General features: G+C 39.4%; 3 protein-coding genes and 1 pseudogene across 3 annotated transcripts; 2 read left to right on the forward strand and 2 right to left on the reverse strand.

Moving 5' to 3' along the window:
* Positions 1–39: 39 nt before the first annotated feature.
* On the reverse strand, positions 40–6,775 carry LOC144653625 (alditol oxidase-like). Its single transcript, XM_078513678.1, has 2 exons — positions 6,031–6,775; positions 40–2,013 (listed from the first exon to the last, which is right to left on the reverse strand). The coding sequence occupies exons 1-2, from the start codon at positions 6,044–6,046 to the stop codon at positions 395–397; spliced, it is 1,635 nt and encodes a 544-aa protein (XP_078369804.1). The 5' UTR covers positions 6,047–6,775; the 3' UTR covers positions 40–394.
* An 814-nt stretch (positions 6,776–7,589) lies between these two features.
* LOC144648198 (uncharacterized) lies at positions 7,590–13,809 on the forward strand (annotated as a pseudogene).
* A 3,149-nt stretch (positions 13,810–16,958) lies between these two features.
* Positions 16,959–19,178, forward strand: LOC144653643 (galanin receptor type 1-like). The gene has a single exon (XM_078513699.1). The coding sequence runs from the start codon at positions 17,097–17,099 to the stop codon at positions 18,444–18,446; it is 1,350 nt and encodes a 449-aa protein (XP_078369825.1). The 5' UTR covers positions 16,959–17,096; the 3' UTR covers positions 18,447–19,178.
* A 160-nt stretch (positions 19,179–19,338) lies between these two features.
* Positions 19,339–25,391, reverse strand: LOC144653651 (L-gulonolactone oxidase-like). The gene is made up of 2 exons (XM_078513708.1): positions 25,273–25,391; positions 19,339–21,408 (listed from the first exon to the last, which is right to left on the reverse strand). Exons 1-2 carry the CDS (start codon positions 25,286–25,288, stop codon positions 19,760–19,762), a joined length of 1,665 nt encoding a protein of 554 aa, XP_078369834.1. The 5' UTR covers positions 25,289–25,391; the 3' UTR covers positions 19,339–19,759.
* Between the last annotated feature and the right edge of the window lie 348 nt (positions 25,392–25,739).

Raw genomic sequence — 25,739 nt, forward strand, 5'->3', positions numbered from 1 at the left:
AAGACCGCGAAAAAAAAAACAGAAAACATTAAACATGGAAGTGTTACAGTTGATTCAGTTTAATACCCTAAATGTCACAATCATTTCCTTATTTATGTTTTTTTATCGTCCATAAATTTTCACTTCAGCTGGCTAAAGGGACAGGGTTAAGTACTTGACTTTTAAATTAATCCATGTGACATGTCTATATCTCGGGATTTTTCTTCTTAGTTAAAAAATACACATTAGTGATCTACAAATATTTTCGAGTCAACGAAACTTTAAAAGTCTGGATTGTTATTTGTACTACTGCTCATTTATCTTGTAAAATGTAAATTTGTATTCTTGACCTCTATGGCACTACAGCTTCAAAGCATAGAAATAAATGATTTCAAACCACAGTTCATTTGCGTCTTTACTGACTAGCGGGGGAAAGTTTAATTCCAAGGATGCCACGCCAGTACTCGGTCACAAACACTTGGTCAGGATCCATCTCTTGCCGCAACTTCAACCAATCATTCATCTTTGGGTACACGCCCTTCAGATAGTCTGGGTTGAACTTTGTGTTCCCGCATTGCTGATCCGGCAGGGGAAGGTACTTTCCCCAGTGCAGGCGGGTTCCAGGGATATCCAGCAACACATCCCAGTAGTATGAGAAGAACACCCTGAGATCGCCCTTGTTGTGAGCCCACCAGTAAGGATCAACTCGCACCATATCCTGTCCATATGACATGCTCAACCAGAATGGAGACTTCTTGGCGCCATAGATCTCTGTGGCAAAGTTGTTGGCGGCTTTCTGATTCTTGAACAGCTCCTGGAGTTTGTCCATGACGGTTTGACATTGGTTGAGTGGGATCCAAATCTCAGTGAAATCGACCCTGATGATAAAGTCGGTGTGAGCCTCGTCATCCATGGGAAGAGTCTCGTACCATACATCGCGGAACATGACTGGTTTCTTATTAAGGGGCACAAATTGACGCAAAATGACGCCGATTATTTCGTAATCAATCTCTGTTGGTTCTGGCTTTTGCAGGAGAAAATTGCAGATAGCCAAGGCGATGGCTGCCATACCGGCCGCAAAGATGTTTTCTAAGATGGAATTGTAAGGCACAACGTCTCCAACAGCAAAAGACTGCTTTCCAACCCACTCCTGAACTCGCATCACTTCCTTCTGCGGGAACCAGTTCACTCGCATGTACTCGTGCTTTTCAAGGCTCTCCTTCAGTTTGCTCTCTCCTTTCTCGTTGGGTCCAAGCATAGAATCGGCAAACTCGTGATTTGACTCAGAACCTTCAACAAACTTCATTTCAGGAAGGCGGAATGTCACGTGGGTTATGACGCCAAACAGCCCCATAGAAACACCGACTGCACACCAGAGGTCAGTCCCAGGCTTTGCCGTCTGAAGACGACCATTACCATCCACGAACTCGATCTCCTGTATTACGTCACCAAAGCTGTGCTGTAAGCTTCCCCCGGCAGAGCCTGTGGAGATAAAGCCGCCAATGGTCTGATGGATGATACCTCCTAGCTCGGGAAAGCCGAATCCATTGGCATTAACCTGATAACAAGCTGAGTCCTGTATGTCAGATGTTGGATCCATGGGATTATTACCCAGGTAGCAACCTGCGCCGATGCGACAGTACAGCCATTTCTTTCCACCAGCCTCTTCTATTTTTTGAATGTCTACTTTACGCAGATCCTTTGTCAACAGCAGGGTAACGCCACCCTTGGGAAAAATGGCATCTTTTACAGAATGCTCCGATCCAGCGACGCGAAGGGCTTTCTTTTCGTTTTTGGCTTTAAGAATGGCTTCTGTGACTTCCTCCACGGTCGAAACAGGCGTAAGGTCGCGTTCTGCTGGCATAACTGGGGGTCCATGAGCCTCTTTCTTTTTCATCTCATCTTTTATCAGGTGAACCATAAGCGACTCCAACAGTTTGGCATCAGAAGCTTCGTCAATGAAAGGAGAGATTACTCTGTCAAAGAATGCTTTGGCCTCGGTCTCTCTTCCTGCCTGTGGAACTGCCTGAGGAGCTAAACAAAAATGATAACAAAAAATAATGAGACAAGGCGCAATGTTCTTCGCTTTTCAAGTTTAAATAGTAAGAAGCACGGCCTTCGTCTAAGACTTACCATTATATTTAATTACTGCTTTTTTTAAAAACAATAAAAAGTGCCGGATCCGATTTTGTAAACTGAATTAAACCGCATCACATCAAAATTAAAATTGATGCGGCGCGCTTTCAAAAATCAGAAAAAATGGAACCTTTGGACGCCTTAGTAGATATACAACAGCATTTATGGTAAAGAGAGGGAGAGGTAATACCAATGACAAACGTATTATACATCCACAAACGCATGGAATAGCTTGAGTTACTTAAGGGGCAGCATACGTTCGCAACCATCCCTGTGGCTCATTGAAATTAAAAAATACTAGCTAACAGGCAACTAAATCTCAGCACAGTGAAACCAGTGCTAAAGAAAAAGGATTTATAGATGCAGGCTCCTGATAGATGATGTTCTCAGTGTGACCTTATCTGAGAAAGACATTATCACCCTTTTTTATCGCGAATTTCGCAAATTCATCCAACACGATCATCCATTTTTTAGTAAATGTAAATGTAAACGTTGTTTATAGTGGTCATGCAGTTAGCTTTATATCACATCGAGACAGCTAGTTTACAGGCATGCCACTGAAACAGAAGAAACAAATATTTGCTTAACCAAAGCTTAAGCGAACCTTAACCGAGCTAAACCGAAGTTCATTTGTTCATTTTTCAGAACGAATCTAAAAAAAATATCACCGCTGTTTCCAGCAGGCCACTTCAAATCTTGAAAAGATTCCAATAAAACGCATCTTATTCTCGTCTGGTAAACAAACACTCTCGATAAAACATCATAACAACCACTCAAGTGTTGCATGTGGGAAGGAAAATCCTGCAGAAGGCGTTTAAGTCAGAGTAAAACTGAATTCGTTGACTTTACAAGTGAATGTCTTCGTCCATTCTTTCAGCTTGGATATAATGTGTTTTGTCATTCACATTTGTCAATTAAAGTTTCATTTCAAGAGCCAATATATCCCTGGTAGCTATATTAATTAATAAAATTATAAACGATATGGCAACGCAATTTCGATATACTTATTTTTACATACTAATGTGATTTTGTTCACTTTGCTTTAAAGAGTATGACGTGTGTTTTGTAATATGCCATAATAATCTCTCTGGGTTTTGTACTGGAGATAAGACCAGAATTAAAATATCCACCTTTTGAATTTTTTGCACCTTTGTTTCTTGTTCACTTTGATATCCGCTTTAGCTATCAGTTGTCAGCTATATTTGGGGGATATATCTGTTTGTTTTATTAGAACTGGAACAGCACATTACTAGTGATCAGCAAAACACAAGCCACAAGGCAGATCACATATGCCATTTTCAAACAAGAGAGTATTTTTGCAAATAACGAAAGTCGTCACACGCTCTGTTTTAGTCATGTAATTAACAAAAGGAATCCGTCCTCTTTTAATTTGGATACAAAACGGTTTCTTGCTTTTGAGCAACTGTTGAAATACTGCTTTCATCATTTTCTAAGACGACCAATATGCAACTTACAGTCCAATATCCCCTAAGTTGCAGACAAAACGGTTTTCTGCCCCAGGGCATCTATTTAAGTATCACTGTGGCCATAAAAACGGCAAATAGCCCACGATGCGACGATATTTTTATTCATGCCCTTTTCGCTAGCTTTGTTATGACAGACATTTTAGTCTGCACCGATCAGTTTTTAGGCGCTCTTGATAAATTAAAGCTCCATCGTGTCCTACTGTGTCAGGTAGCGTGGACAAAGACGTTTGCCGAAAAGTCTTCATTTCTTGACTTAGACCTGAGTTTTCGATTTGTAATTTTTCGATCGCAATGGATAGTATATGCTAATTAGTATGCATTTGAATGTCTGGATTTAAACGCTACGCTCTTACACTGAAACAACACAGGGCGTAACATGCCGATCGAAATCGATCATTGAAAACGTAGTCGACAAGTCGATAGTACTCGATTTTTGTCGATAATTGTCAATCGAAAAGATTTGAAACTGAATATCGATATTTATCTACAAAAATGGAGTCGATTCTCAATCAGCTGCGAAATTAACAAACCAATAAGCTCAATCAATAGCTCAAACGGTATTTTATGGGAGAGTAAACAGCTCTAAGAAAAGTCAATCTATCCGAAGGACAAACTCACGACATTCCAGTCTAGATGTGTAGTTTACAGAGTTCACTGCCTTGACAGCCTTGACTGCAGTTTTGCCTATTATGGACAAACGGACAGAGCAATAGCTACTCGAATTAAGGACGTTCGCGCGAAAATCTTCCAACATTGCAATTTTTCTTAAAATTTCACCAGAGCTAGTTTATCAGTTACTTTTATCAGAAATGTAAAAAAAATGGGGGTCACCGACTTCGTTCCCGAGATACGATAAGCGAAAGAGGGCGCGTATTTGGATAAATTTCACTTCGTCACTCGATATGACCTCAGCGGCTTCGGGCGACAAAATATTTTAAATGAATTGATGTAGGCTAACGTTCTTTGCCTAAATTTATTTCAGTGGGTCTATTGTACAAATATATTTCGCTTTTGAAGTCCCTTAGGGAAAATCTTGCCTTAAATAATTGGATTTGCGAAAACTCGAGGCTGGAAAATGTGACTGATTTGGTCGCGCGCGAGGGGAGAAAATGAAAAAATAACAAACTTCCAACATTGGAATTTCGCTCATTTTTTGTCAATCAGTAGAGATGTATCAGTAAAGGTGGTATATCCCGAAAAAAGTGGGGGTCACCGACCGTTTAAGAGAGGAAACTGCAAGCGAAGTTAACGCAACGGCTATCCACCTTATATGTGTTTGGAAAGTTTTCTCAGCGCGCGCGCTCATGCATGACGTGGCATTGACGTGCTCAGTAAGGATGCGCATAAACAATTAGCGCGAACGTCCTTAAGGAACATCAGAGAGCCGGCTCCGTGGTTGCGACGAAAACTCTAAGATCGCGCAACACGCGAACAAGTTTGGCCATGATATGGATTTCAATCATGCCGCTGTGGTGGACAGGTCAAGCGATTACCACAAGAGTCGTTTCCTAGAAGCGTGGCATTCGCAGAGGGACCGGAATGCGGGAAATGAACACATAAACATCACTGATATATATAAATCACTTACATAATGTTCCTAGTCTAGCGCAGCGCTCGCGTGTACTTGTTGTATTAGTCACTCGCGCGCGTACAAATGTGTAACCAATAAAAAAGCCGTTGCTTTTTTGGCATATTAAAAACCGAAGAAGACCGAAGGTTCTCGGTCCAAACGCCCGTGAAAAAGTACATTATGAGCGTTGTTTTACGTTCAACTAAGTCAGCGTCAGAATTTTTAAAGAGCATTTAAAGTCAATCTGTTTGGGAATAAAGATAAATAAAAACTGAGCAACCATGCAAGTGGTTTGTTATAAGTGCTGCTGTTATTCAACGTAGAATAGGATGCTTATAACTTGGAGAAATGGTTAACATTTGTTTCTCTCAGCTGAGCTATTACAATTGTTCGACCGCGCCAGATCATGCCCGGTTTCTTTCCCTTCTAAAGACAACATATATCTGAGAGTTTTTCGGAGATTTGATCTGAAAAGATTTATTTTGCTGCTCCTCGTGTTTATTTGAGCTTCTAATAAAGTGTACTGAATCTGGGTTAAACGAAGTCTTGAATTGCTAAAGTCGATCGGCTCCCGCTTCGTTTGTCCGCGTTCGACTGCAGTCTCTTTTTCGTATTTGATATTTGTCCATTGAAATAGATAGATGGAAATCGTGTTGTAACATTGAAAATCGATCAAAGTCGACAATCACAGGAAATCTTATGATCAATTTTGATCGATTTCTGTTCAGTATTTGTCGATTAATTTGTGTCGAATTCGATCGCCAACGATCGATTTTTATCGACTTTCGAAATTATTGATATGTTACGCCCTAAATAACAACAACTCACAGATATGGGCATGAATGCAAAGAAGCTTACCTGATTCTTCGGCCATGTTTGCTTGATATACGTTTCTTGCTAATTTAAATTGAAACCAAAGTCGACTTTCAAGGACACGCAGCTTTATTGAGTGCCAGCAGTAAAGAAATCGATCAGACACTCCCTAGAATTTTGTAGCCTCTGGATGATTGATGGGGCCGATGATAAACCTGTTTTTCCAGTATTTTCAACTACAGCTACTTCGCATGGTCGACTAACCGAGCAGAATATGATTGAGACAGGAAAAGGAAGTAGTTAGTCATAACAGTTGACAGGGTCATAACAGTTCAAGGACTGGTATGGTAATACGAAATTAAAGATTGTAATCAACCACATAATTTCCTTGCTCGGTGATCAAGACCGGGCGTCATATAATGTAACCGTCAAAAATGTAAGCGATATACCTTATCACATGAAATTTTCGCGACACGTCAATTTCGCGAATTTCGCGATTCCAAAAAAATCGCGAACTGTAAAGTGACGCGAACAAAAAGTGTCGCGAATATAACATGACGCTAAAATTAAGTGACTCACATTATGTCAACACTGGAGGAAGGAATTTTCAATGTAAATGGATGTTGTCGTTATAATTGACACAAGAACAATAACTCATGCACGTACGAGGATGACCTACTTGTAGACATTCTGAGAACTGCTCTGTTGTTGCTCTCGCCCTTGCGTTTTTGTTAATTTTATCGCCCCCCCCCCTATTGTTCCTTTGACGAAGTCGTCTTATTTAATTCAAGGGCATGTTAAATAATATTGCCAAGGAAATGTAAATTGTGTTTTTCCCAAAAACGCGAAATTATAGTGATTTAATATATACAATTTTCGCAAAATCGCGAAATTTAAGTGTCGCGAAATATGCGCACCTCAAAATCGCGAAATAAACGTGTCGCGAAAATTTCATATAATAAGGTAGTTAACAAACTATTTCGTCCAGTCAATATGCCATTTTCAAACAAGAGAGTATTGTTGGAAATAATGCCCAAGTCGTCACACACTTTGTATTAGAGCCAAACAATTTACAAAAGGAATCCGTCCTCTTTTAATTTGGATACAAAACGGTTTCCTGCTTTTGAGCAACTGTTGAAATACTGCTTTCATCATTTTCTAAGACGACCAATTTGCAACTCACAGTCCAATATCCCCTAAGTTGCAGACAAAACGGTTTTCTGCCCCAGGATATCTATTTAAGTATCACTGTGGCCATAAAAACGGCAAATAGCCCACAATGCGACGATATTTATATTCATGCCCTTTTTGCTAGCTCCGTTATGACAGGCATTTGAGTCTGCACCGATCAGTTTTAAGGCGCTCTTTATAAATTAAAGCTCCGTCGTGTCGTACTGTGTCAGGTAGCGTCGACAAAGACGTTTGCCGAAAAGTCTTCATTCCTTGACTTAGACCTGAGTTTTCGATTTGTAATGTTTCGATCGCAATGGATAGTATATGCTAATTAGTATGCATTTGAATGTCTGGATTTAAACGCTACATTCTTACACTCAAACAACACAGGGCGTAATAATTTTATGTCCATCGAATTCGATCATTGAAAACGTAGTCGATAAGTCGATAGTACTCGATTTTTGTCGATAATTGTCAATCGAAAAGATTTTAAACTGAATATCGATATTTATCTACAAAAATGGAGTCGATTCTCAATCAGCTGCGAAATTAACAAACCAATAAGCTCAATCAATAGCTCGAACGGTATTTTATGGGAGCGTAAACAGCTCTAAGTAAAGTCAATCTATCCGAAGGACAAACTCACAACATTCCAGTCTAGATGTGTAGTTTACAGAGTTCACTGCCTTGACTGCAGTTTTGCCTATTATGGACAAACGGACAGAGCGATAGCTACTCGAGTTAAGGAACATCAGAGAGCAGTCCGTGTTTAATCGACCTCCTTCGAGCAGCTACGAAAAACCAGCTTTTCCAGTTTGACGGCGCCTTATACGAACAGACGGATGGAGTCGTTATGGGCTCTCCTCTTGGCCCGTTGCTGGCTAACGTCTTCATGTGCTCGATTGAGGAAAACCTCGAACAACAAGGTCAACTTCCGCGGTATTACCGGAGGTACGTCGATGACACCCTGACCGTGATGCCCAATACGGTGACCGCTGGCCAGTTTCTAGACACCCTTTACTCTACCCATCCCTCCCTAAAGTTTACCATGGAGGTTGAACGGGAAGGTTCCCTTCCCTTTCTAGGAACTGAACTGCTAAACCGTGCACCTAAGATTGAGAGCAAAGTCTACATCAAAAGAACCAACACGGGTCTCCTTCTGCATTTCCAGAGACACGTCGACATTAAGTATAAGCGCAGCCTAATCAACACCATGGTGGTCGCGCTTATCGATTATCTTCTAACTGGTCATTCTTCTCCAAGGAATGTGACCGCCTTAGGGTTTTTTTTTTCATAACTTGAAATACCCAAACCACTGGTTTAAACTACAATCAAATGGTGCGCTGAGAGAAGGGTCTCAATTCAAGAGCCCTGCCCACCACCAGATGTACCATCGGAAACTGTGAGAGTAGTGCTACCCTTTAAGGACCAGTGTTCAGCTAATTATGTTAAACAACAACTGAACAATCTAAGTTCGAAACTGAACGTAACTGTCCAACCAGTGTTTGTAAGCCCTAAGCTCGAGCAACAACTTAAGCGACACGAAATTAAGCCCCCTATTGTTAACCAACAATGTATCGTCTACCAATTCCAATGTAACCTGTGTGATGCAGGATATGTGGGGTATACACGTGGCCACTTACACGAGCGCGTAGAAGGGCACACCAGAAAGGCATCATCAATTTACAAACATTACAACCTGCAACACAATTGCGAAATACCTGAACGCTTCATCAAACAATTTTGCGTCACAAAATGTAGCGGCAAATTTGATTGCCTCGTGAAAAGAAATGTTGTACATTCGCATGCGTAAGCCAACACTTAAGAGCGAATTTTTTTGTAGACCGCGTGAAAACAAAAATATGCGGTACAAACTTCCAAAGTCATCTACCTTCATTTTTGGCTCAGAGATACCTTATGGTAAGTCGATAAACGTGGTGTATTTTTTTTCGTTTAAATCTATTTTAATTTTCGAGAAAATATTCAGACACTGTAACGAGTGCCCGGCGACATAAAATGGCCGAAACAAGAGCGACGAACATGGTCACAAGAACTTAGCTCATCAAAAGCGTAAATTGAAGATGACCTTTCTCAAGTTTGTATATTTGTACAGGAGACATTGACGAATGTTATGAGTCTAAAATAAGGATAATCAACTGAACTATGAAATCCAGGCAGGCGTTTAAAAATCGCCATTTTCTCATAGTTTACAGATTTCATTTTGGAGACGTTTTTCACGAAGTACTTTTCCTATGCGGTATAACTTGGATTCGCCTGAAACTTTGGCTTTGATAAGTAGAAATGATGTACTTTTTAATTATATAACAATTTGCTCTGGGCTTTTGATTTTATCCAAGAAATAGACCGTCCTACTTCGAAGAAATCGCTCGACAGTGACTTATGTAAACAAAGCAAATAATCGAATTACGCAGTACACTTTCTCTTAATATAGCCAAAATTCGAACACAATCTTATCATCTAGCTACACACGAGTTTATTTATTAATATTTTACTCTTACCTTGCAAAAGCAGTGGTAAAACATTGTTTTTCCCCATTCTTGACATTCTTTTGTCGGCAAATTGCACGGGCAAGCGGCTATGTTGCTTATGATACAATCAGTCGCTATTAGCAAAGGCCCTCGTAAACATGGTATTTCTTGACAATTTTAACCACATTTCAGGTTCCATACAGCCATTCGTGCAAGGGACTTGATAACACGATGAACAGATTCACTTAACGACGTTTTAAGTCTCAAATGAGATGTTGTGAAATTCAAAGAACGGTTACATGTCATTGCTCGTGAACCCTCGTATTTGTCACGCAATGAGTCACGAACTCCCGGGGGGTGGGTGGGTACTTTACAGGGGGCTCCCTACAAAGTCTGCATTTTTCAACTGCCATTTTTAATTTAGATACATTCGACTCCCGATAACTCGAATTCACGTTTTAAAAGTTTTCTCATGCTCTCTTGTTCGTCCACATGTGCAACCTCTCACTCGGTCATAAAAAAGCCGCTGTTTGAACTCCATTTTCCCTTTTATTTATTCAATACAAAATAATCAAGATGTACAGACTTGAAAAAGCACTGCATCTAGCATCAACAGTACGGTAATTTGTACAGGCTTTTTTTTCCTGTTAAAATTATTATACTATTATACGGAACCCCATCTGGGCGTGGTAAAAGCTTTTTAATTTGACCCAGGAGCCGGATACCATTTCTATGTCTTATCAATGATCTGAAGACTGCCAACAAATCACGAGAGTATGTTTTACTTTAAGTGCAGCTCAAAACGGAACCTTTTTGGTTAAACTGACAGGCAGCCTGCCACGTCCTAAACACCCTATATGTGTGACCAAAATCCGTAACTAAACCATAATATGGGAGTTCACCCTTCCCGCTTCCAATACACAGAGGAGTCTGTCATAAACGTTTTTACTTTCATTCATTTTACTTTGGGGGGTGATCAACTTATCAGTACGAGATCACTAGGAACGTCCCGCACACTTTTAACGGGATCGCGATAATGTTCGACTGCATTCACATAGGCCTGCATAGCAGGCGTCGGAAAGGGGGGGAGGGGGAGCTGGGAAGAGGGAGAGAAAGAGGGAAAAAACGTAGGGGGTTCTTAAGGCAGGCGTTCCCTCTTCCCCGTCTTTTTCCCTCCCCTTTTTACGCCTGCCGCGCAGGCTAGCATTCACTCGAATGCGGTGCTTCTGTTTCAGCATATTATTACGTCAGGAAAACGTTACATAATCGACATTTGTTATCAGACGGCGCTAAGCTCGATTTTATATATATCCGTCACCACCGTTGCCAGAATTTATCAGACTAAAACAGAGAAAAAGAACAAATCACACTGTGTTAGGTACCTCCTTTTTAAACTTAATCATATCGCATTTTATATAACCACAATATTAAACGGACTGAGAACTGACTTACAATAAACCCCTTCTAGCTCGAATTCGATGACGATAACGCTTATTCATGAACATAGCGCACTCGAGGCGTCACAGTTTCTATCCTTCGAAGCTTCACTTATTGGGTAATTTACGATTCCGATTATAATTACATAGTTTCTGGAGGAAGAAAGTGGCATTTAAATTTTGAAAGAGTTTGGTCTTGAATATAATATTCATGAAAAATTGGAATTCCAGACAATCGGAAATCTGGATAATCGAGGTTCGACTGTACTTTCTATAGAAAATTAACAAAAATCGCAAAGACTTACCAGACCCAGCAGGGACAAATATGCCCGTACGTCGTTCTCAAAAGCGCTTTGTTGATTCCCGGGGGGGGGGGGGGGGGGGGGACTCGCATATGAAAGTGACGGGGGTATAAATTTTTGATATTTGGTCGCACTTAGGGTCTTCCGCGAAAAAATAGCAATATTTTCAGCCTAAATGGTCTTGTTAAGAGTATACACGCAGAAATATACAAATAGCAATTCTATTTTTAGTTTTTTGGAGGCGTCTAGGGGTCAAGAAAAGCTAGAACCTCACCCAGATTGTTCTCTTTTAGGGGTTCTTTTCAAAATTTCTGACGAGCATCCCCGTCCGTTTCATACAGTCCCCCCGGGTGTTGATTCCGCGGTCAGACTTGCGTGATTTCCCTTCTTTGGCATGCCTCAATAATTCTGCGGGAACGCGGCACCGTTGCGAACCTCTTCTCCATCCATTGCCCAGAGAAAACCGATGAGCTGGGCAGATAGTAATGTCCGAAATATTCAAAGGTACATTGAAGATTGATGCCGCGCTAAAATGATATGAACGCAGGGGGAGTATAACAGAACTTCTTTCCGCAGCTCGACTTCGCTTATCTTGGCAGCAGTATCCCCCAACTAATCTTTGAAAAGAGTAATTGATTTCCATTCTATACTCTGTAAAATTCTCTACTCATTAAAAGCACGGATCAACAAAATAAATTATCAGTTCTTGTTTGCTTTGGAAACTATGGCGCGACGCTCATTGTATTGTTAGAGCTGCACCTAATCTAGTTTATTTTTCCTTTCTGATTTGTAAATAGAATCTCTGATATTTAAAAATGTTATTTCCACTTTGTTAAAACAAAAAAATATGTGACCCCTTTCTTTAATCCGTGCCAGACCTTGACGTTAAAACCCTCCCCAAAATAAAACCAAAAAATAAAAAAATAAAAGTTACTTCGAAAAAACAAAACAACCAAAAATACAGCTGCAGTAGTCCGTTAAAAATGCAACAACAACGGCAACAGTTACTCAGTGACCTTCCCCGTTTCAGGTTTAATAATTTTTTTTTCTATAGTATCTTTATGTGTTTTTTTTAACGTGAAAACGTACTTACATCTACATATGCCGTGACTTTTTTGAAAGGGTTTTTAGACTTTTTATTACCCCGTTTATGTGCCGTTACGTTTATATTAAGCCCCACCAAAACCACTTACGAAGTTGTATAAATCCAAGGATTATAACCGGAAGTTTACGGTATTCCTCAAAGTACATAGCCCACCAAATTTAATTCAATGGGTAACCTCCCCTCAAGTGACATATCATTGCGTGACAGATGTCAAGCCGCCATTTTCGCTCTAGTTGATCTTCTGCAAAAACAACGGCCAAAACGCGGTTTTTGAACTGTGAAGCAAGTTTCTTCTATGAATTGGCCGTTTTCACTAAATGAGGTTGGAACTGTGAAGACCGGAATGCGGTGTTTTTTTTTTTTCAAGGACCTTCTGGCAAAGTTATTGCTGATTTGAAATTCTCGGGAATTCTGAAGAATACTGTGATTTGGTAAACACCGTTCGAGTGCTGGTAACGTATTTGAAACAAAAGTAGGATACAAAGCAATCTTCAACGAATTGTTACGCCAGGTAAGCTAAATATTGAGTTTTGGATCAAATAGGGTGTTTACTAATAAGATTTTGTCGGAATTTTGGCTTTGAGAAGGGAAAGCGTAATTCGAGCCTTATTCGATTATTTGCGGTTGTTGACAAGTCGGTGTTGTGATTTCGTCCAAATTAAAAGGGGAAGTTCTTCGTAGCAATTAAAAGCCCTAGGCTGATTTTTATACTATTAAAAAGAACATCATTTCCGCTTATTAAAACCCAAGTCTTAAGTGATTCTGAGTTATACCGCATAGGAAAAGAGTTCTTTTAAAAAATGCTCCAAAATGAGATTTTTAAGCAATCAAATTTTTGTAATTTTTAAACAGGCTCTAAATATTCAAATCGATCTTTGCAATACTGTTCTTAGACTCAAATCATTTGTAAATGCCTCCTTAACAAATACACAAAATCGAGAGAAGTCTGCTTTATTTTGCGCTTGTGAGCAGCATCATTCGTATGCTCTTAATCGTGGTATGAAATTCGACCATTTCATGGCAGTCGGCGGGCGTGACAGTTTTTATTTTTTTTCTGCCAAACAAAGATAGCTCTTAAAGAAAAAATCATAGCACGTTGATCGACTCACCATAAGGTATCTCTGAAAAAAAAATTGAGGGTAGGCTTGTTTAAAATTTTGTACCACCTCTCACTCGGTCACGGGAAAAATTCGCTCTTAACGTGCAAACGGATTCCATCCGCTCTAAGGTGTTCATTTAGGCTGTTCATTGTTTTATGCTTATTTTGTAGCGTTCCTTATTTGCATACTGTACAAGTCTCTTGATAATGGAGTCAAGATGACTCCAAAACGTCGAGCAGTATTAAATCTTTCTTGGTTCTTCTTATATTCATTGTATTGATATTAGTATTAGTCTAGTTTTTTTAGTTTTTAGCAGTGTCCCCTAATTAGCATGGTGTATTATTCCCAGGCTATAAGGTTATGACACTTTAATAAAGTTCTCACTTACTCACTCACACTCAATTATTGCAAACATTCACTCATAATTCACCCATTTACTCATAATATTTAAAGTGTGTTAGACTCTTTCATTCACAACTGCAAAAGTGATAATATTATACTTCCAGGGTTACATGCATGCGTTACTAAATACATTTAGTAAATCAATCATACTTTCAATGTTCTCCACCCCTGGATGAAACCACTGGCAAGTTAAGCCATGAGTGAGATTTGCGGTTTCACTACAAAATTATGGAAATTCAGACTTATAGCCCTCTTTCTCCCAGGTCTTAAAAGGTCTGGTAAATTTAAATCAAACAATATTTTAATCAAATTGAATCAATACTTCATTTGAAATTTTGCTTGATCATCAAACACCGAGCATAGTCAATTGATAAACAGGTAGTTGACAAAAATCAATGAAGCAATAAAATTATTATGAGTTCAATTGCTTTTTATTGCTAAAAGAAAATCATAAGGCAGGGATAAAGTTTAAAGCTGGGAGCTTGGTAGATTAGAATACTGACTTGTTTGTTGCATGAATCTTAAGGTCTCCGCACACGTGGGGACATGTCGCAGGGACACTTCGTAGCGACATGTAGAAGTGACAAAATCATGCGTTGCGCACGCTGAGGAGATGTGGAACGGTGACATGTAGCAGCAACAATATCACAATGTGTACACATGCAAGAAAATGTAGCGGAGACATGTTCCAGGGACATGTCGCAGTGAAATGTCGATGAAAGGCTATAAAGTGCACGCATTTGTTTGTGAGCAAAATTGATTGCTAACATTGTTGCGAATCTTCTGAGAATACAATCATTTCTCAGGCCCCTACTTCTGTATTAGTGTCTCTAGTTTATTTTGAACAAGAAGGGAGTCTGAAAAGTAGAGAAAAAATTTTTTTTCCGTGACGTGCCAACTTATAAAACGCTCTACAACGCTTAAGGAAAACCATCAACCAATGTCCTTTGCAGTTTTCTGTTTTTATCACACGAAAATATATCTCCCAAATGACTGGACAAAAATGAAACTATTTTCAAATTTAAGGGCCACTGGCGATGCACGTAATTTGATAAAAATTGTGAAAAAATGGAGAACTCTTGCTGTATATGGAAATTCTTGCTTTTTTATTTACTGTCCGGTACATGCCCACCATTTAATGTGAATTGACTTTTTTAGTGGATGTAAAGGATAAACTGCATGTACACAGGCGACGCTTTCATAACCAAACTTTAAAATTTTATTTTGCCAGGCACGACTATGATAAGACCCTCCTTATCACAAAGTACACATTGTTAGAGGCTTACTGAGATTGAAATTACAAATCGTTTAAGTTTGCCAATTAAAAAATGGAAATTTAAAAAAGGTGGTTTCACAACAAATTTCTTCTGTAGTTAGTTTTCTGCTTAATGAGAAAACAAAAGTATTTAGTCATAGTACGTTTGTTTGTTGATTTAATTACACTTCTGCACAGAGGTTACAAACAGAATGAACGAGCGGTAACAGTAACTCTGTTGAACATTCTTTTTCAACTGAGTACAAATTTACCCCGAGAAAAACGATTATTTTAACAAAAAGAAACGAGATAGCTTCAACATTGGCTTCACAATTTTTCAATAGATAAAAAGGAAACAGTATTTTTTCCGGTGATTAATCAACGTAATCATCAAACACTGTAGTTACTAGTTACTAATTGAACTATGTATTTCAAACACGAAAAAAAGGTTTTGAATAAAAATAAATTGCAATCTTGTTTTTTAGTCAAGGATAACTTACTGAACGCTTCACGTGTTTTGATTCCCCTATTTTCCGTCTTTTACATTTTGTTAAATAGTTGTAGTAAATTAAGAAACCTTCAGCAATTAGAGTTTCCATTTTAAGGATGCATGAGTGAAAGTTTTCTCTGACTTTTTTTCTGCTGTCATTTTTGTAAAAATAATGAAAGTAAATTTCTACCCTAATACAAATTATGACACATTTAATAAACTCCAATTTTTTGCACGATAGTGCTCTATTTAAAGAGAAACTATTAATTTACCTATATTTTCTACGGTCCCCGGTAATTTAAGTATATGCCAGTCTTCACTAATAGTATTTGAAAATACATCCGGCAAAATGAAAAGAGTCTTTGAAGTTGTGGAAAGTTAGTCAGATTCTTGCAATGCAATTGTCTCTACTAATAAAACTATAAAACTAGGACATTTAGTTATTATCAATTATTCCATATCCCATCATTAGCTACCCAGTGCAACTAACTACAAAATTTCGCTTTTTTGACGAAAAAGGGACATATGATGGAATCACATTCATTGTTGAACAAATTATTCTATTGTTACGAAAAAAATAGGTATCTTGATAATTTCAATAATTACTTAGAAAGTACAAAACACCTTTAAGTTATCCGGTGAGAAACGACGTAAACGAAAAGCACCCTTCGTTCTCAGTTTTGTTTTTTCCATATATAATTCATTAAGTTAAAATTCTACCATGCAAAGGATAGCTATTCATGTGCCCATTATTCAAAAGAAGGAAGTCATTAATTTAGAAACATTCTACAAGTTGAGCAACCTATCCGGCATGGCTAACGTAGTCTCGACATATTTACTTCTTTAGAAACCTGGCAAAATTTTCTTACTTAAAAAACAACTTACATTTGTTGTCAATTAACTACGCTGTCATCGCTTCTTCCGACGCTAAAATGTATGACTAATTTTCATTTGTCTTATATCAACAGTACAATGTTTATCGCCCCCACGGTCAAAGTTCCTAAATGCAGTAAAACTGGTTTGTGTTTTAAACACTTATTTTGATTCATAGATTACTTTTTAAGTCAGCAAGGCGTCAGTTTTTCTTCTTCAAACTTGACTTAAGGTGGTTTACGATGTAAGTGCTGTTGAACGTATATGGTCTATCAGAGCATCTCAGTTCCTTTTTTTCAGTATTTAAAGTGGCTTACTTCCGACCGTTCTTAACTATACGTGCCTATAAGAAAAAAACCTTGGGAAGAGAACAGAAGTTGTCGTTGGCGTTATTGCTGCCACCCGCAGCTGTTGAAAGCTGCACGCGTCCTAGAAGCTATAGAACCCAGAAGTGACACACAACGTTTACGGGGGAATAACAGCAAAATGTCGCGAATGGCTTGCTTAGAGCAGTCATCCCAGGTGATGGACAAATCTGTTGACAACTCGTCCAGCAACAATCAGACTGAAGAAGGAACAACAGGTTTGAGCGAAGCTGAGCGTAACTTTAAGATTGTGTTCTACTGCTGTCTTTTCATTCTTGGTTCCTTGGGAAACCTCATGGTAATTGTAGTTGTAAAAGGAAAACGTAAACGAACTATAAATGATTATTTCATTTCAAACTTGGCGGTCTCGGACTTAACGTTTTTGTGGTTTTCTATTCCTTTCTACACATATGAGCTTTTCCAGACATTCTACAAGAACGTATTTTACTGCAAAATTATCTGGCCTATGATGTCAGTTACTCTTTCTGTCAGTGTTTTCACTTTAACGTCTATGGCAATTGAACGTTGTCGAGGAATCATAAATCCCTTACAACCGCGAATCAAGTTGAAAGCCACCTTGGTTTGGATTCTACTTATATGGATCTGCGCTTTCGTCACGATGATTCCGCTGATGGTCGTAGCGCAGCCAGATAACGTGTTATGCTATGAAAAATGGCCGAAGGCTCAATACCGTCAAGCCTACACCGCAGTGTTATTCGCACTGCAATATGGCAGCCCTTTGCTTGTCATCGCCATAGCCTATTTAAGAATCGCTATTTGTCTCGTTACATCTCGGCTACCAATGCTTACTTCACAGAACTCTCGCGGACAAGTTATCAGGCATAAGACAAGAAGTGAAAATATTCAGATCATAAGAACATTAGCTGTTATTGTGATTCTCTTTATGGGCTGTATGTTACCCAATCAAATTGCTTGGATGCTGTTTGATTTTGGTGGCGATTCACACAAAGAGCTTTCCCGCGCATTTTGGACTGGCGCGGAAGCGCTAATATATCTTCACGCATGCGTGAACCCAATAGTATACGGATCTTTAACTCGACAGTTTCGTCGAGGATATCTTCTATATTTCCGGTACGTATTCTGCTGCAGAAAAACAAGCATAAACTACTCTACCGGTACTTCGGAAAACCTTGCTAGTGCAAGAAAATCTCGATCAAAGCGAAGTGCAGTGGTACTTCATGGTTCCCTTAAGTTCAGGAGTTTAAGTGAAAAAAGTAGAATTACGCGCCTGGAAATGCAGTCTTCACCAGTTATGTCTACAAGTGGAGAGAGTAATCAGTTTGGAAGCCCTTCGCCTGGCACCTCCCCTATCCCGGGATCGACAAGTGTAGAAATGCTGTTTAGAACATTCAAAAGACAAGAAACGAAAACACTTTTAAACTTGTCTTTTACTAACTCAGGTTTTGAAATCTCTGATGATGAACAAAGTGTTCAAGACACAAAACTGTAGTTTACACATATAGCTCCAGGCTAGGCGAACTTTGACGAGGCAAAACTGTTATTTGTTACTTGTTGCCAATCTTTTACGTAACCAGAGTCACATTAGGCCAGGGTCACAAAAGGTAGCATTCGCGTGCCTCTTCTTGGCCGTTAGTTGTAATTAAAGTGGTAGGGATCGAAGTCAGCCGTACTTTTGTTTATTTCAGTGCAAAATGAAAATGTCTCTAGTGTGAGTAATATGGCAAATTGACATGTTGATTGCAAATAAAAGATTATCGGTCACATTGCATCTTAGGTCTTGTGTTCCTATGTAGAAAGAAAATGAAATGAACGACGTTGTGAGGACCTTCAACTCGCAAGCTATTGAGGAGGAAAAAATTAAACGAAAAAGCTAAAAATTTGCTAATTTATTTTTGTAATCATACAGAAAGTAATCGGAATTTGCTGGGAGTGGTCTCTCTCTTAGCGTTGCAACCTTCCATTCTGCTCGGAAGCTACAATGGAGGTAAAAAATATTTGGTGCACTTGCGATAAGGAGCATTGGGTAGGGAACGAGATACTCCTAGGAATGAGACCGTGGATTCTGTACGCTCCGAAGTCCCCAATTCCCCTCTCCCAAGCCGTCCCTCTCCCCCGGTCCCCAAGTTATGTTGAAAAACATATATGTCGAGATCTTGGTATGCGAGATGGTCAATTCTCAACATTGCTTGGGGGAGGGGGCTAGCAGTCATTTAATTAGCCCACAATAATCCATGTGTCTCAACATCATGACACCAAGGACTCTGCAATCGAAAACGCTTAAACACAGAACCAAATTTGGGAGATTTTTTGTGTAGCTCAACAACACAAAATAGAATCAAGACCAAGAAAAGAGACACGAAACAATAAAAAAGAAGCAGGTATTACAGTTGATTCAGTTTAATAGCCTGACGCTTAAATGCCACAATCACATAAAAAACTTAATTGAAATGCTGGCTGGCACTACGGCAAGGGCACTTTGAATGAACCATATCCCAATGTTCAATCATGAGCAATCACGTCCTAACGTTTTTTATATTGTCCATATTTTTCTCTCTTCAGCTAGGCTGGATAAAGGAGAAGGGTCAAGTACTGGGCTTAGAAGCTAAGCCTTGTGACAGATTATGATTATATCTCAAGACATTCCTTATTAGTTGATAATAATACATCAGTGATCTGCAAAATTTTGTGTTTAAAAATATGCAACTACGAGCGTTTGATTGTTATTTGCGCTAATCATTTCTCATAAAATTGCAAGTTTGGATTCTTGACCTCCATTAAATAAATGAGTTCTGTCCACTTAGTTCACTTGCTTTCCTCTTCACTACTAGTAGGAGCAGGAGTGGGAGGTTCAATGCCGAGGATGCCACGCCAGTACTCGGTCACAAACACTTGGTCAGGATCCATCTCTTGCCGCAACTTCAACCAATCATTCATCTTGGGGTACACGCCCTTTAGATAATCTGGGTTGAACTTTGTGTTCCCACATTGCTGATCCGGCAGGGGAAGGTATTTACCCCAGTGCAGGCGGGTTCCAGGGATATCCAGCAACACATCCCAGAAGTACGAGAAGAACACCCTGGGGTCACCCTTGTTGTAAGCCCACCAGTAGGGATCAACTCGCACCATATCCTGTTCATATGACATGCTCAACCAGAATGGAGACTTCTTGGCGCCATAGATCTCAGTAGCAAAGTTGTTGGCGGCCTTCTGATTCTTGAAAAGCTCCTGGAGTTTGTCCATGACGGTTTGACATTGGCTGAGTGGGATCCAAATCTCAGTGAAATCTACCTTGATGATAGAGTCGGTGTGAGCCTCGTTGTCCATGGGAAGAGTCTCGTACCATACGTCGCGGAAGATGACTGGTTTCTTTTTGAGGGGCACAAATGGACGCAAAATGCCGCCGATGATGTCGTAGTCAATCTCTGTTGGTTCTGGCTTTTGTAGAAGAAAATTGCAGATAGCCAGTGCGATGGCTGCCATACCGGCCGCAAAGATGTTTGATAGGATGGAGTTGTAAGGCACTACCTTTCCAACAGCAACAGACTGCTTTCCAACCCACTCCTGAACACGCATGACTTCCTTCTGCGGGAACCAGTTAACACGAATGTACTCGTGCTTCTCAAGACTTTCCTTCAGTTTGCTTTCTCCTTTCTGGTTGGGTCCAAGCATAGAATCGGCGAACGTGTGATCTGATTCGGAGCCTTCAACAAACTTCATTTCAGGAAGGCGGAACGTCACGCGGGTTATGACGCCAAACAGACCCATAGAAACACCAACTGCACACCAGAGGTCTGTTCCAGGCTTCGCCGTCTGAAGACGACCATTACCATCCACGAACTCGATCTCCTGGATTACGTCACCAAAGCTGTGCTGCAAGCTTCCCCCGGCGGAACCTGTGGAGATAAAGCCGCCAATGGACTGCTGGATGATACCTCCTAGCTCGGGAAAGCCGAATCCATTGACAGCAACCTGATAACAAGCGGAGTCCTGTATGTCAGATGTTGGATCCAGCGGATTCTTACCCAGGTAGCAACCTGCGCCGATGCGACAGTACAGGAATTTCTTTCCACGCCAGCCAGTCTTTTCTGTCTTCAGTATTTCTACTTTGCGTAGATCCTTTGTTAACAGCAGAGTAACGCCATCATTGGGAAATATGGCATCTTTTACAGAGTGCTCCGATCCAGCGACACGAATGACTTTCTTTTCCTTTTTGGCTTTGAGAATGGCTTCTGTGACTTCTTCCACGGTCGAAACCGGCGTAAGGACGCGTTCTGCTGGCAAAACTGGGGGTCCATGAGCCTCTTTCTTTTTCATCTCATCTTTTATCAGATGAACCATAAGCGACTCCAATAGTTTAGCATCAGATGCCTCGTCAATAAAAGGAGAGATTACTCTGTCAAAGAATGCTTTGGCTTCGGTCTCTCTTCCTGCCTGCGAAACTTCCTTTGGAGCTAAACAAAAATTATAAAAAAATAATGAGACAAGACGCAATGTTCTTCGCTTCTCAATTCTTTATAGGAAAAAGCACGGCCTTCGTCTAAGACGAGGTCTTAGCTTAGTAGATATGCAACAGTATTTATGGTAGATCATTTGGGAAAGTTTTAACCCTATTCAGACCGGGGCGGGGGGGGGGGGGGGGCTATTGAGGCCCGCGCTGACTTTGAACTCTTATCTGACTGTTTTAAGATTTAACCAAACGCTGTCAAACTGTCTGAGTTTTCCTAAAATTTATCTAGCAATAATTTGGTAGGGTTGGATGATGTGTCGGGAACTTGACATCGCCATGGCAACCACATTTTGGCAGGCATTTTTTTCCCAAATTTGTAATTTTGCGTGTTTCTTTTAATAAAAGTTAACTGAAATGGAACTATTTTTACATTTTTACGGGTTTAAAGCACATTTTTACTGATTTTGAATACTTTGCAGTCATTTTGGGTTGTTTTTTTGGCATTTTGGAAAAATTTTGAAATCCAGGATGGCGGCTGTTTTGACATCATGATGTAATTGCCACGTGATGTGACGTCACCATCCCACGTGACGTATACCAAAAGAAAGATGTTCAAACATACAATGCATCCTATAAGTTTTCCTATAAGTTTTATTGTGATTGCTCCCCCCCGGTCAGACAAGCCCGGTCTGAATAGGGTTAACTGAGAGAGGTTTACTAATGAAAAACATGTTATCCACAAACCCACAGAATCACAGTTACTTAAGGGGCAGCATACGTTCGCAACCATCCCTGTGTCTCATTTAAACAAAACAAAAACATCGACAAGCAAATTTATCTCAGCAATGCGAAACCAGTGCTTTAGAAAATGAATTGATAGGTGAGTGTTTCCATGTGAGCCTTTCGTGAATTTCGCAAATTCATTCGACGCATGGAATCTAATTAGAAAAGACTGTTTTTTTTAAATTAAATTTTCAAAGTTTTAGTGGAAGCAAAAAATTAATACACAAACACATTTCAAACAAACAGGAAATTTTCGTCAAACAAACATTTCTTCAAGAAGGCAAGACATCGTTTATCCCTTAGGGAGGCTTGATGTAGTTTTTTTAGCCGAAGGGTGGTTGTTTTGAAAATTAAAATTATCTAGGAAGCCAATGTTCGATTTTTGGCAAAATACACCATAATGATCAAATATGACCAAATTTTAATTTTTGACCCGTCACTTAGTCACAAAGGTTACCATAGCAACGATTGACGATTTCTTTTGTTCTCAAACAAGCTTGATTTTCTCGAAATCTAGATTGACACTTGGTGTTTATTTTTTGATATGTTAAAGTTTAGTAGATTGACTAACTGTTGACGAAATTTTGGAAAAATCTGTAAGAGCGTTTTCAAGTAAATCACGAATGAAATTTTCAGAAAAACACCATTTTAATATAAAATAGGCGCTTTAAAATTGTTTCGTATTATTTGAGCACAGTTACTCTCATTGAAATATAAATACTTACACCACCAAAGACCATTAACTAAGCGAAAGACTGCTTGCTTTAATTTGTTAAAATATATCGACTGCCGATTGTAGGAAATTATAAGAGAATACCAAAAACTTCATTCTTGATTTACTCTAAAACGCTCTTACAAATTTTCCTTAAAATTTTGTGCACAGGTGGTCAATCTACTATACTTGAACATATCAAAAAATGAACACCAAGAGTCAATCTAGATTTCGAGAAAATCAAGCTTGTTTGAGAACAAAAGAAAACGTCAATGGTTGCTATGGTAACCTTTGTGACACAGTGACGGATAAAAAATTAAAATTTGGTCGTATTTGATCATTATGGTGTATTTTGGCAGAAAACTAACATTGGCTTCCCAGATAATTCTAATTTTCAAAACAACCACCCTTCGGCTAAAAAAAAAACTACATCGAGCCTCCTTAAAAGCTCGAACAAGGGAACGTCTTCTTACTTAAACCCTTAGCCAAAGTTCATTTGATAATTTTTAGAACGACTCTAAACAAATAATACCGCGGTTTTCAGGCCACTCCAAATCTTGAAAAGATTCAAATAAAACGCATCTTATTACTCGTCTGTCAAACCGGAAAAACTTTCAGTAAAACATTAAATAACAGCCACTCAAGTGTTGCACGTGAGAAGACAAATTCTGCAGAAGGCGTTTTAGTCAGAGTAAAATTGAATTCGTTGAATTAATTTACAAGTAAATGTCTGCTTTTGGATGTCATATGTTTTGTTATTCAAATTTGTCAAATACAGTTTCATTTTAAGAGCCAATATATCCCTAGTAGCTATATTTAATGATAAAATTATAAACGATATGGCAACGCAATTTCCATATACTTTTACATAATAATTTGATTTTGATCACCTCGTTTAAAAAGTATCCGGCCTCAAGAGTCCTCATGGGCTCGATGAGGATGAGTGAGTGAGTGAGTGTTTAAAAAGTATGACATGTGTTCTGTAACATATCATCATTTTCTCTACGGTTTTGTACTGGAGATAAGCCCAAATTTTAGATATCTGGCACCTGTGATTCTTGTTCGCTTTGATATCCGCTTAATAAATAAGCTATCAGTTGTCAGCTATATTTGAAGGACAGCGTGTTTATTTATTAGAACTAAGACAGCATGCTACTAGTGATCAGCATATTACACAAGCCACAAGCCAGATCACATAAGCCTTTAGAACGTTTAGGGAATCGAAAATAATAATGTGCAAATTAGCGTTTGGACTATTTAAAACTGTTAATATTATCTTGTTGATTAAAACCCTTATAAATTAATCCCGATTTGAGTAAGTGTAGTCATAACAGTTCTCGAATAGTACAATATCTTCTGTCTGGAGAATGCAGAAGCTATTTGATATAATAACAAACAGATCGTGCTTGCACGCAAAGTTGTTTTGCTCATCAAGAAAGACGAGGAACATTTTCAAACAAGAGAGTATTGTTGCAAATGATCAAAGTAATCACACACTCTGTTTTAAAGCCATCCAAATTACATAAAGGAGTCCCTCCTCTTTTAAATAGCATGCAAAACGGTTTCCACCTTGTAGGCAACTGTTGAAATACTGCTTTCATAATTTTCTAAGTCGTTCAATTTGCAACAGTCCCCCGGGGGGGGGGGGACTCCCATATTAAAGGGACGGGGATGCTCGTCGGAAATTTTGAAAAGAACCCCTAAAAGAGACCAATCTGGGCGTGGCTCAAGCTATTTTGGACCCCTAAAAGATACCAAAATTCTTAAAAGAGGATTTATATTTGTAAATTTCTTCGTGTGTAACCCTAAACAAGACCATTGTGCCTAAAAATATTGGCGTTTTGCCTGGAACACCCAAAGCGAGACCAAAAATCCGAAATTTACACCCCTAAGCGAGACGACGAGCATCCCCGTCACTTTCAAAAGCGAGTCCCCCCCCCCCCCCCCGGGAACAGTCCAAAGCTCCTCTAAATTGCAGACAAAACGGTTTTCTGCCCCAGGGTATATATTTCAAAGTATCGCTGAGGTCATAAAAGCGAAACATGCCCTTGATGCTAGCTCCGTTATGACAAACATTCATGACAGTCTGCACCGATTAGTTCAAAAGCGCGTTTTAAATCTCCTTCGTGTACTGTTTCAGGTAGAGTCGACAAAGGTGTTTGCCGCGAGGTCTTCATTCCTTGACTCAAACCTGACTCAAACCTGAGTTTTCGATTTCTGATGTTTCGAGTGCAATTGATTTCTGATGTTTCGAGTGCAATTGATGGTGTACACTAATTAATAAGCATTTGAATGGCTGGATTTAAACGCTGACTGTTACACTGAAACAATAACAAAACTCCGAGATATGTGTGTGAATGCAAAGAGGCTTACCTGCTTCTTCGGCCATTTTTTGTTGGATGCACGTTTCTTGCTAATTGAAATTCAAACCGAAGACGACTTTTACAAACACGCAGTTATACTAAGTGCCGCTGGCGGTAAAGTAATCGATCAGACACTCCCTAGCATTTTATAGCCTCTGGATGATTGGTGGGGCTGACGATAAACCTGTTTTTCCAGTATTTTCAGCTACAGCTACTTTGCATGATCGACTAACCGAGGAGGAGATGATTAATTAGGACAGAAAAGCGAAGCAATTGGTCATAACAGTTGACAGGGTTATCAGGTCGAGGGCTCTTGGAGTAATACGAAAGTTTGCAATCAACCACATAATTTCCATGCTCGGTGATCAAAAGCAGACGTCAATATTATTCGGAACGAACTCGGATGTTTACGTTTGGACAACAAATGTTGGAGGTGTATGTTTTAAGAAGTACAACATTTGCAAAGATTGTACAATA

Source organism: Oculina patagonica, chromosome 1 (genome assembly GCF_052425735.1).
Source record: "Oculina patagonica isolate OP01 chromosome 1, crgOcupat, whole genome shotgun sequence".
Taxonomy (NCBI): Eukaryota; Metazoa; Cnidaria; class Anthozoa; order Scleractinia; family Oculinidae; genus Oculina; species Oculina patagonica.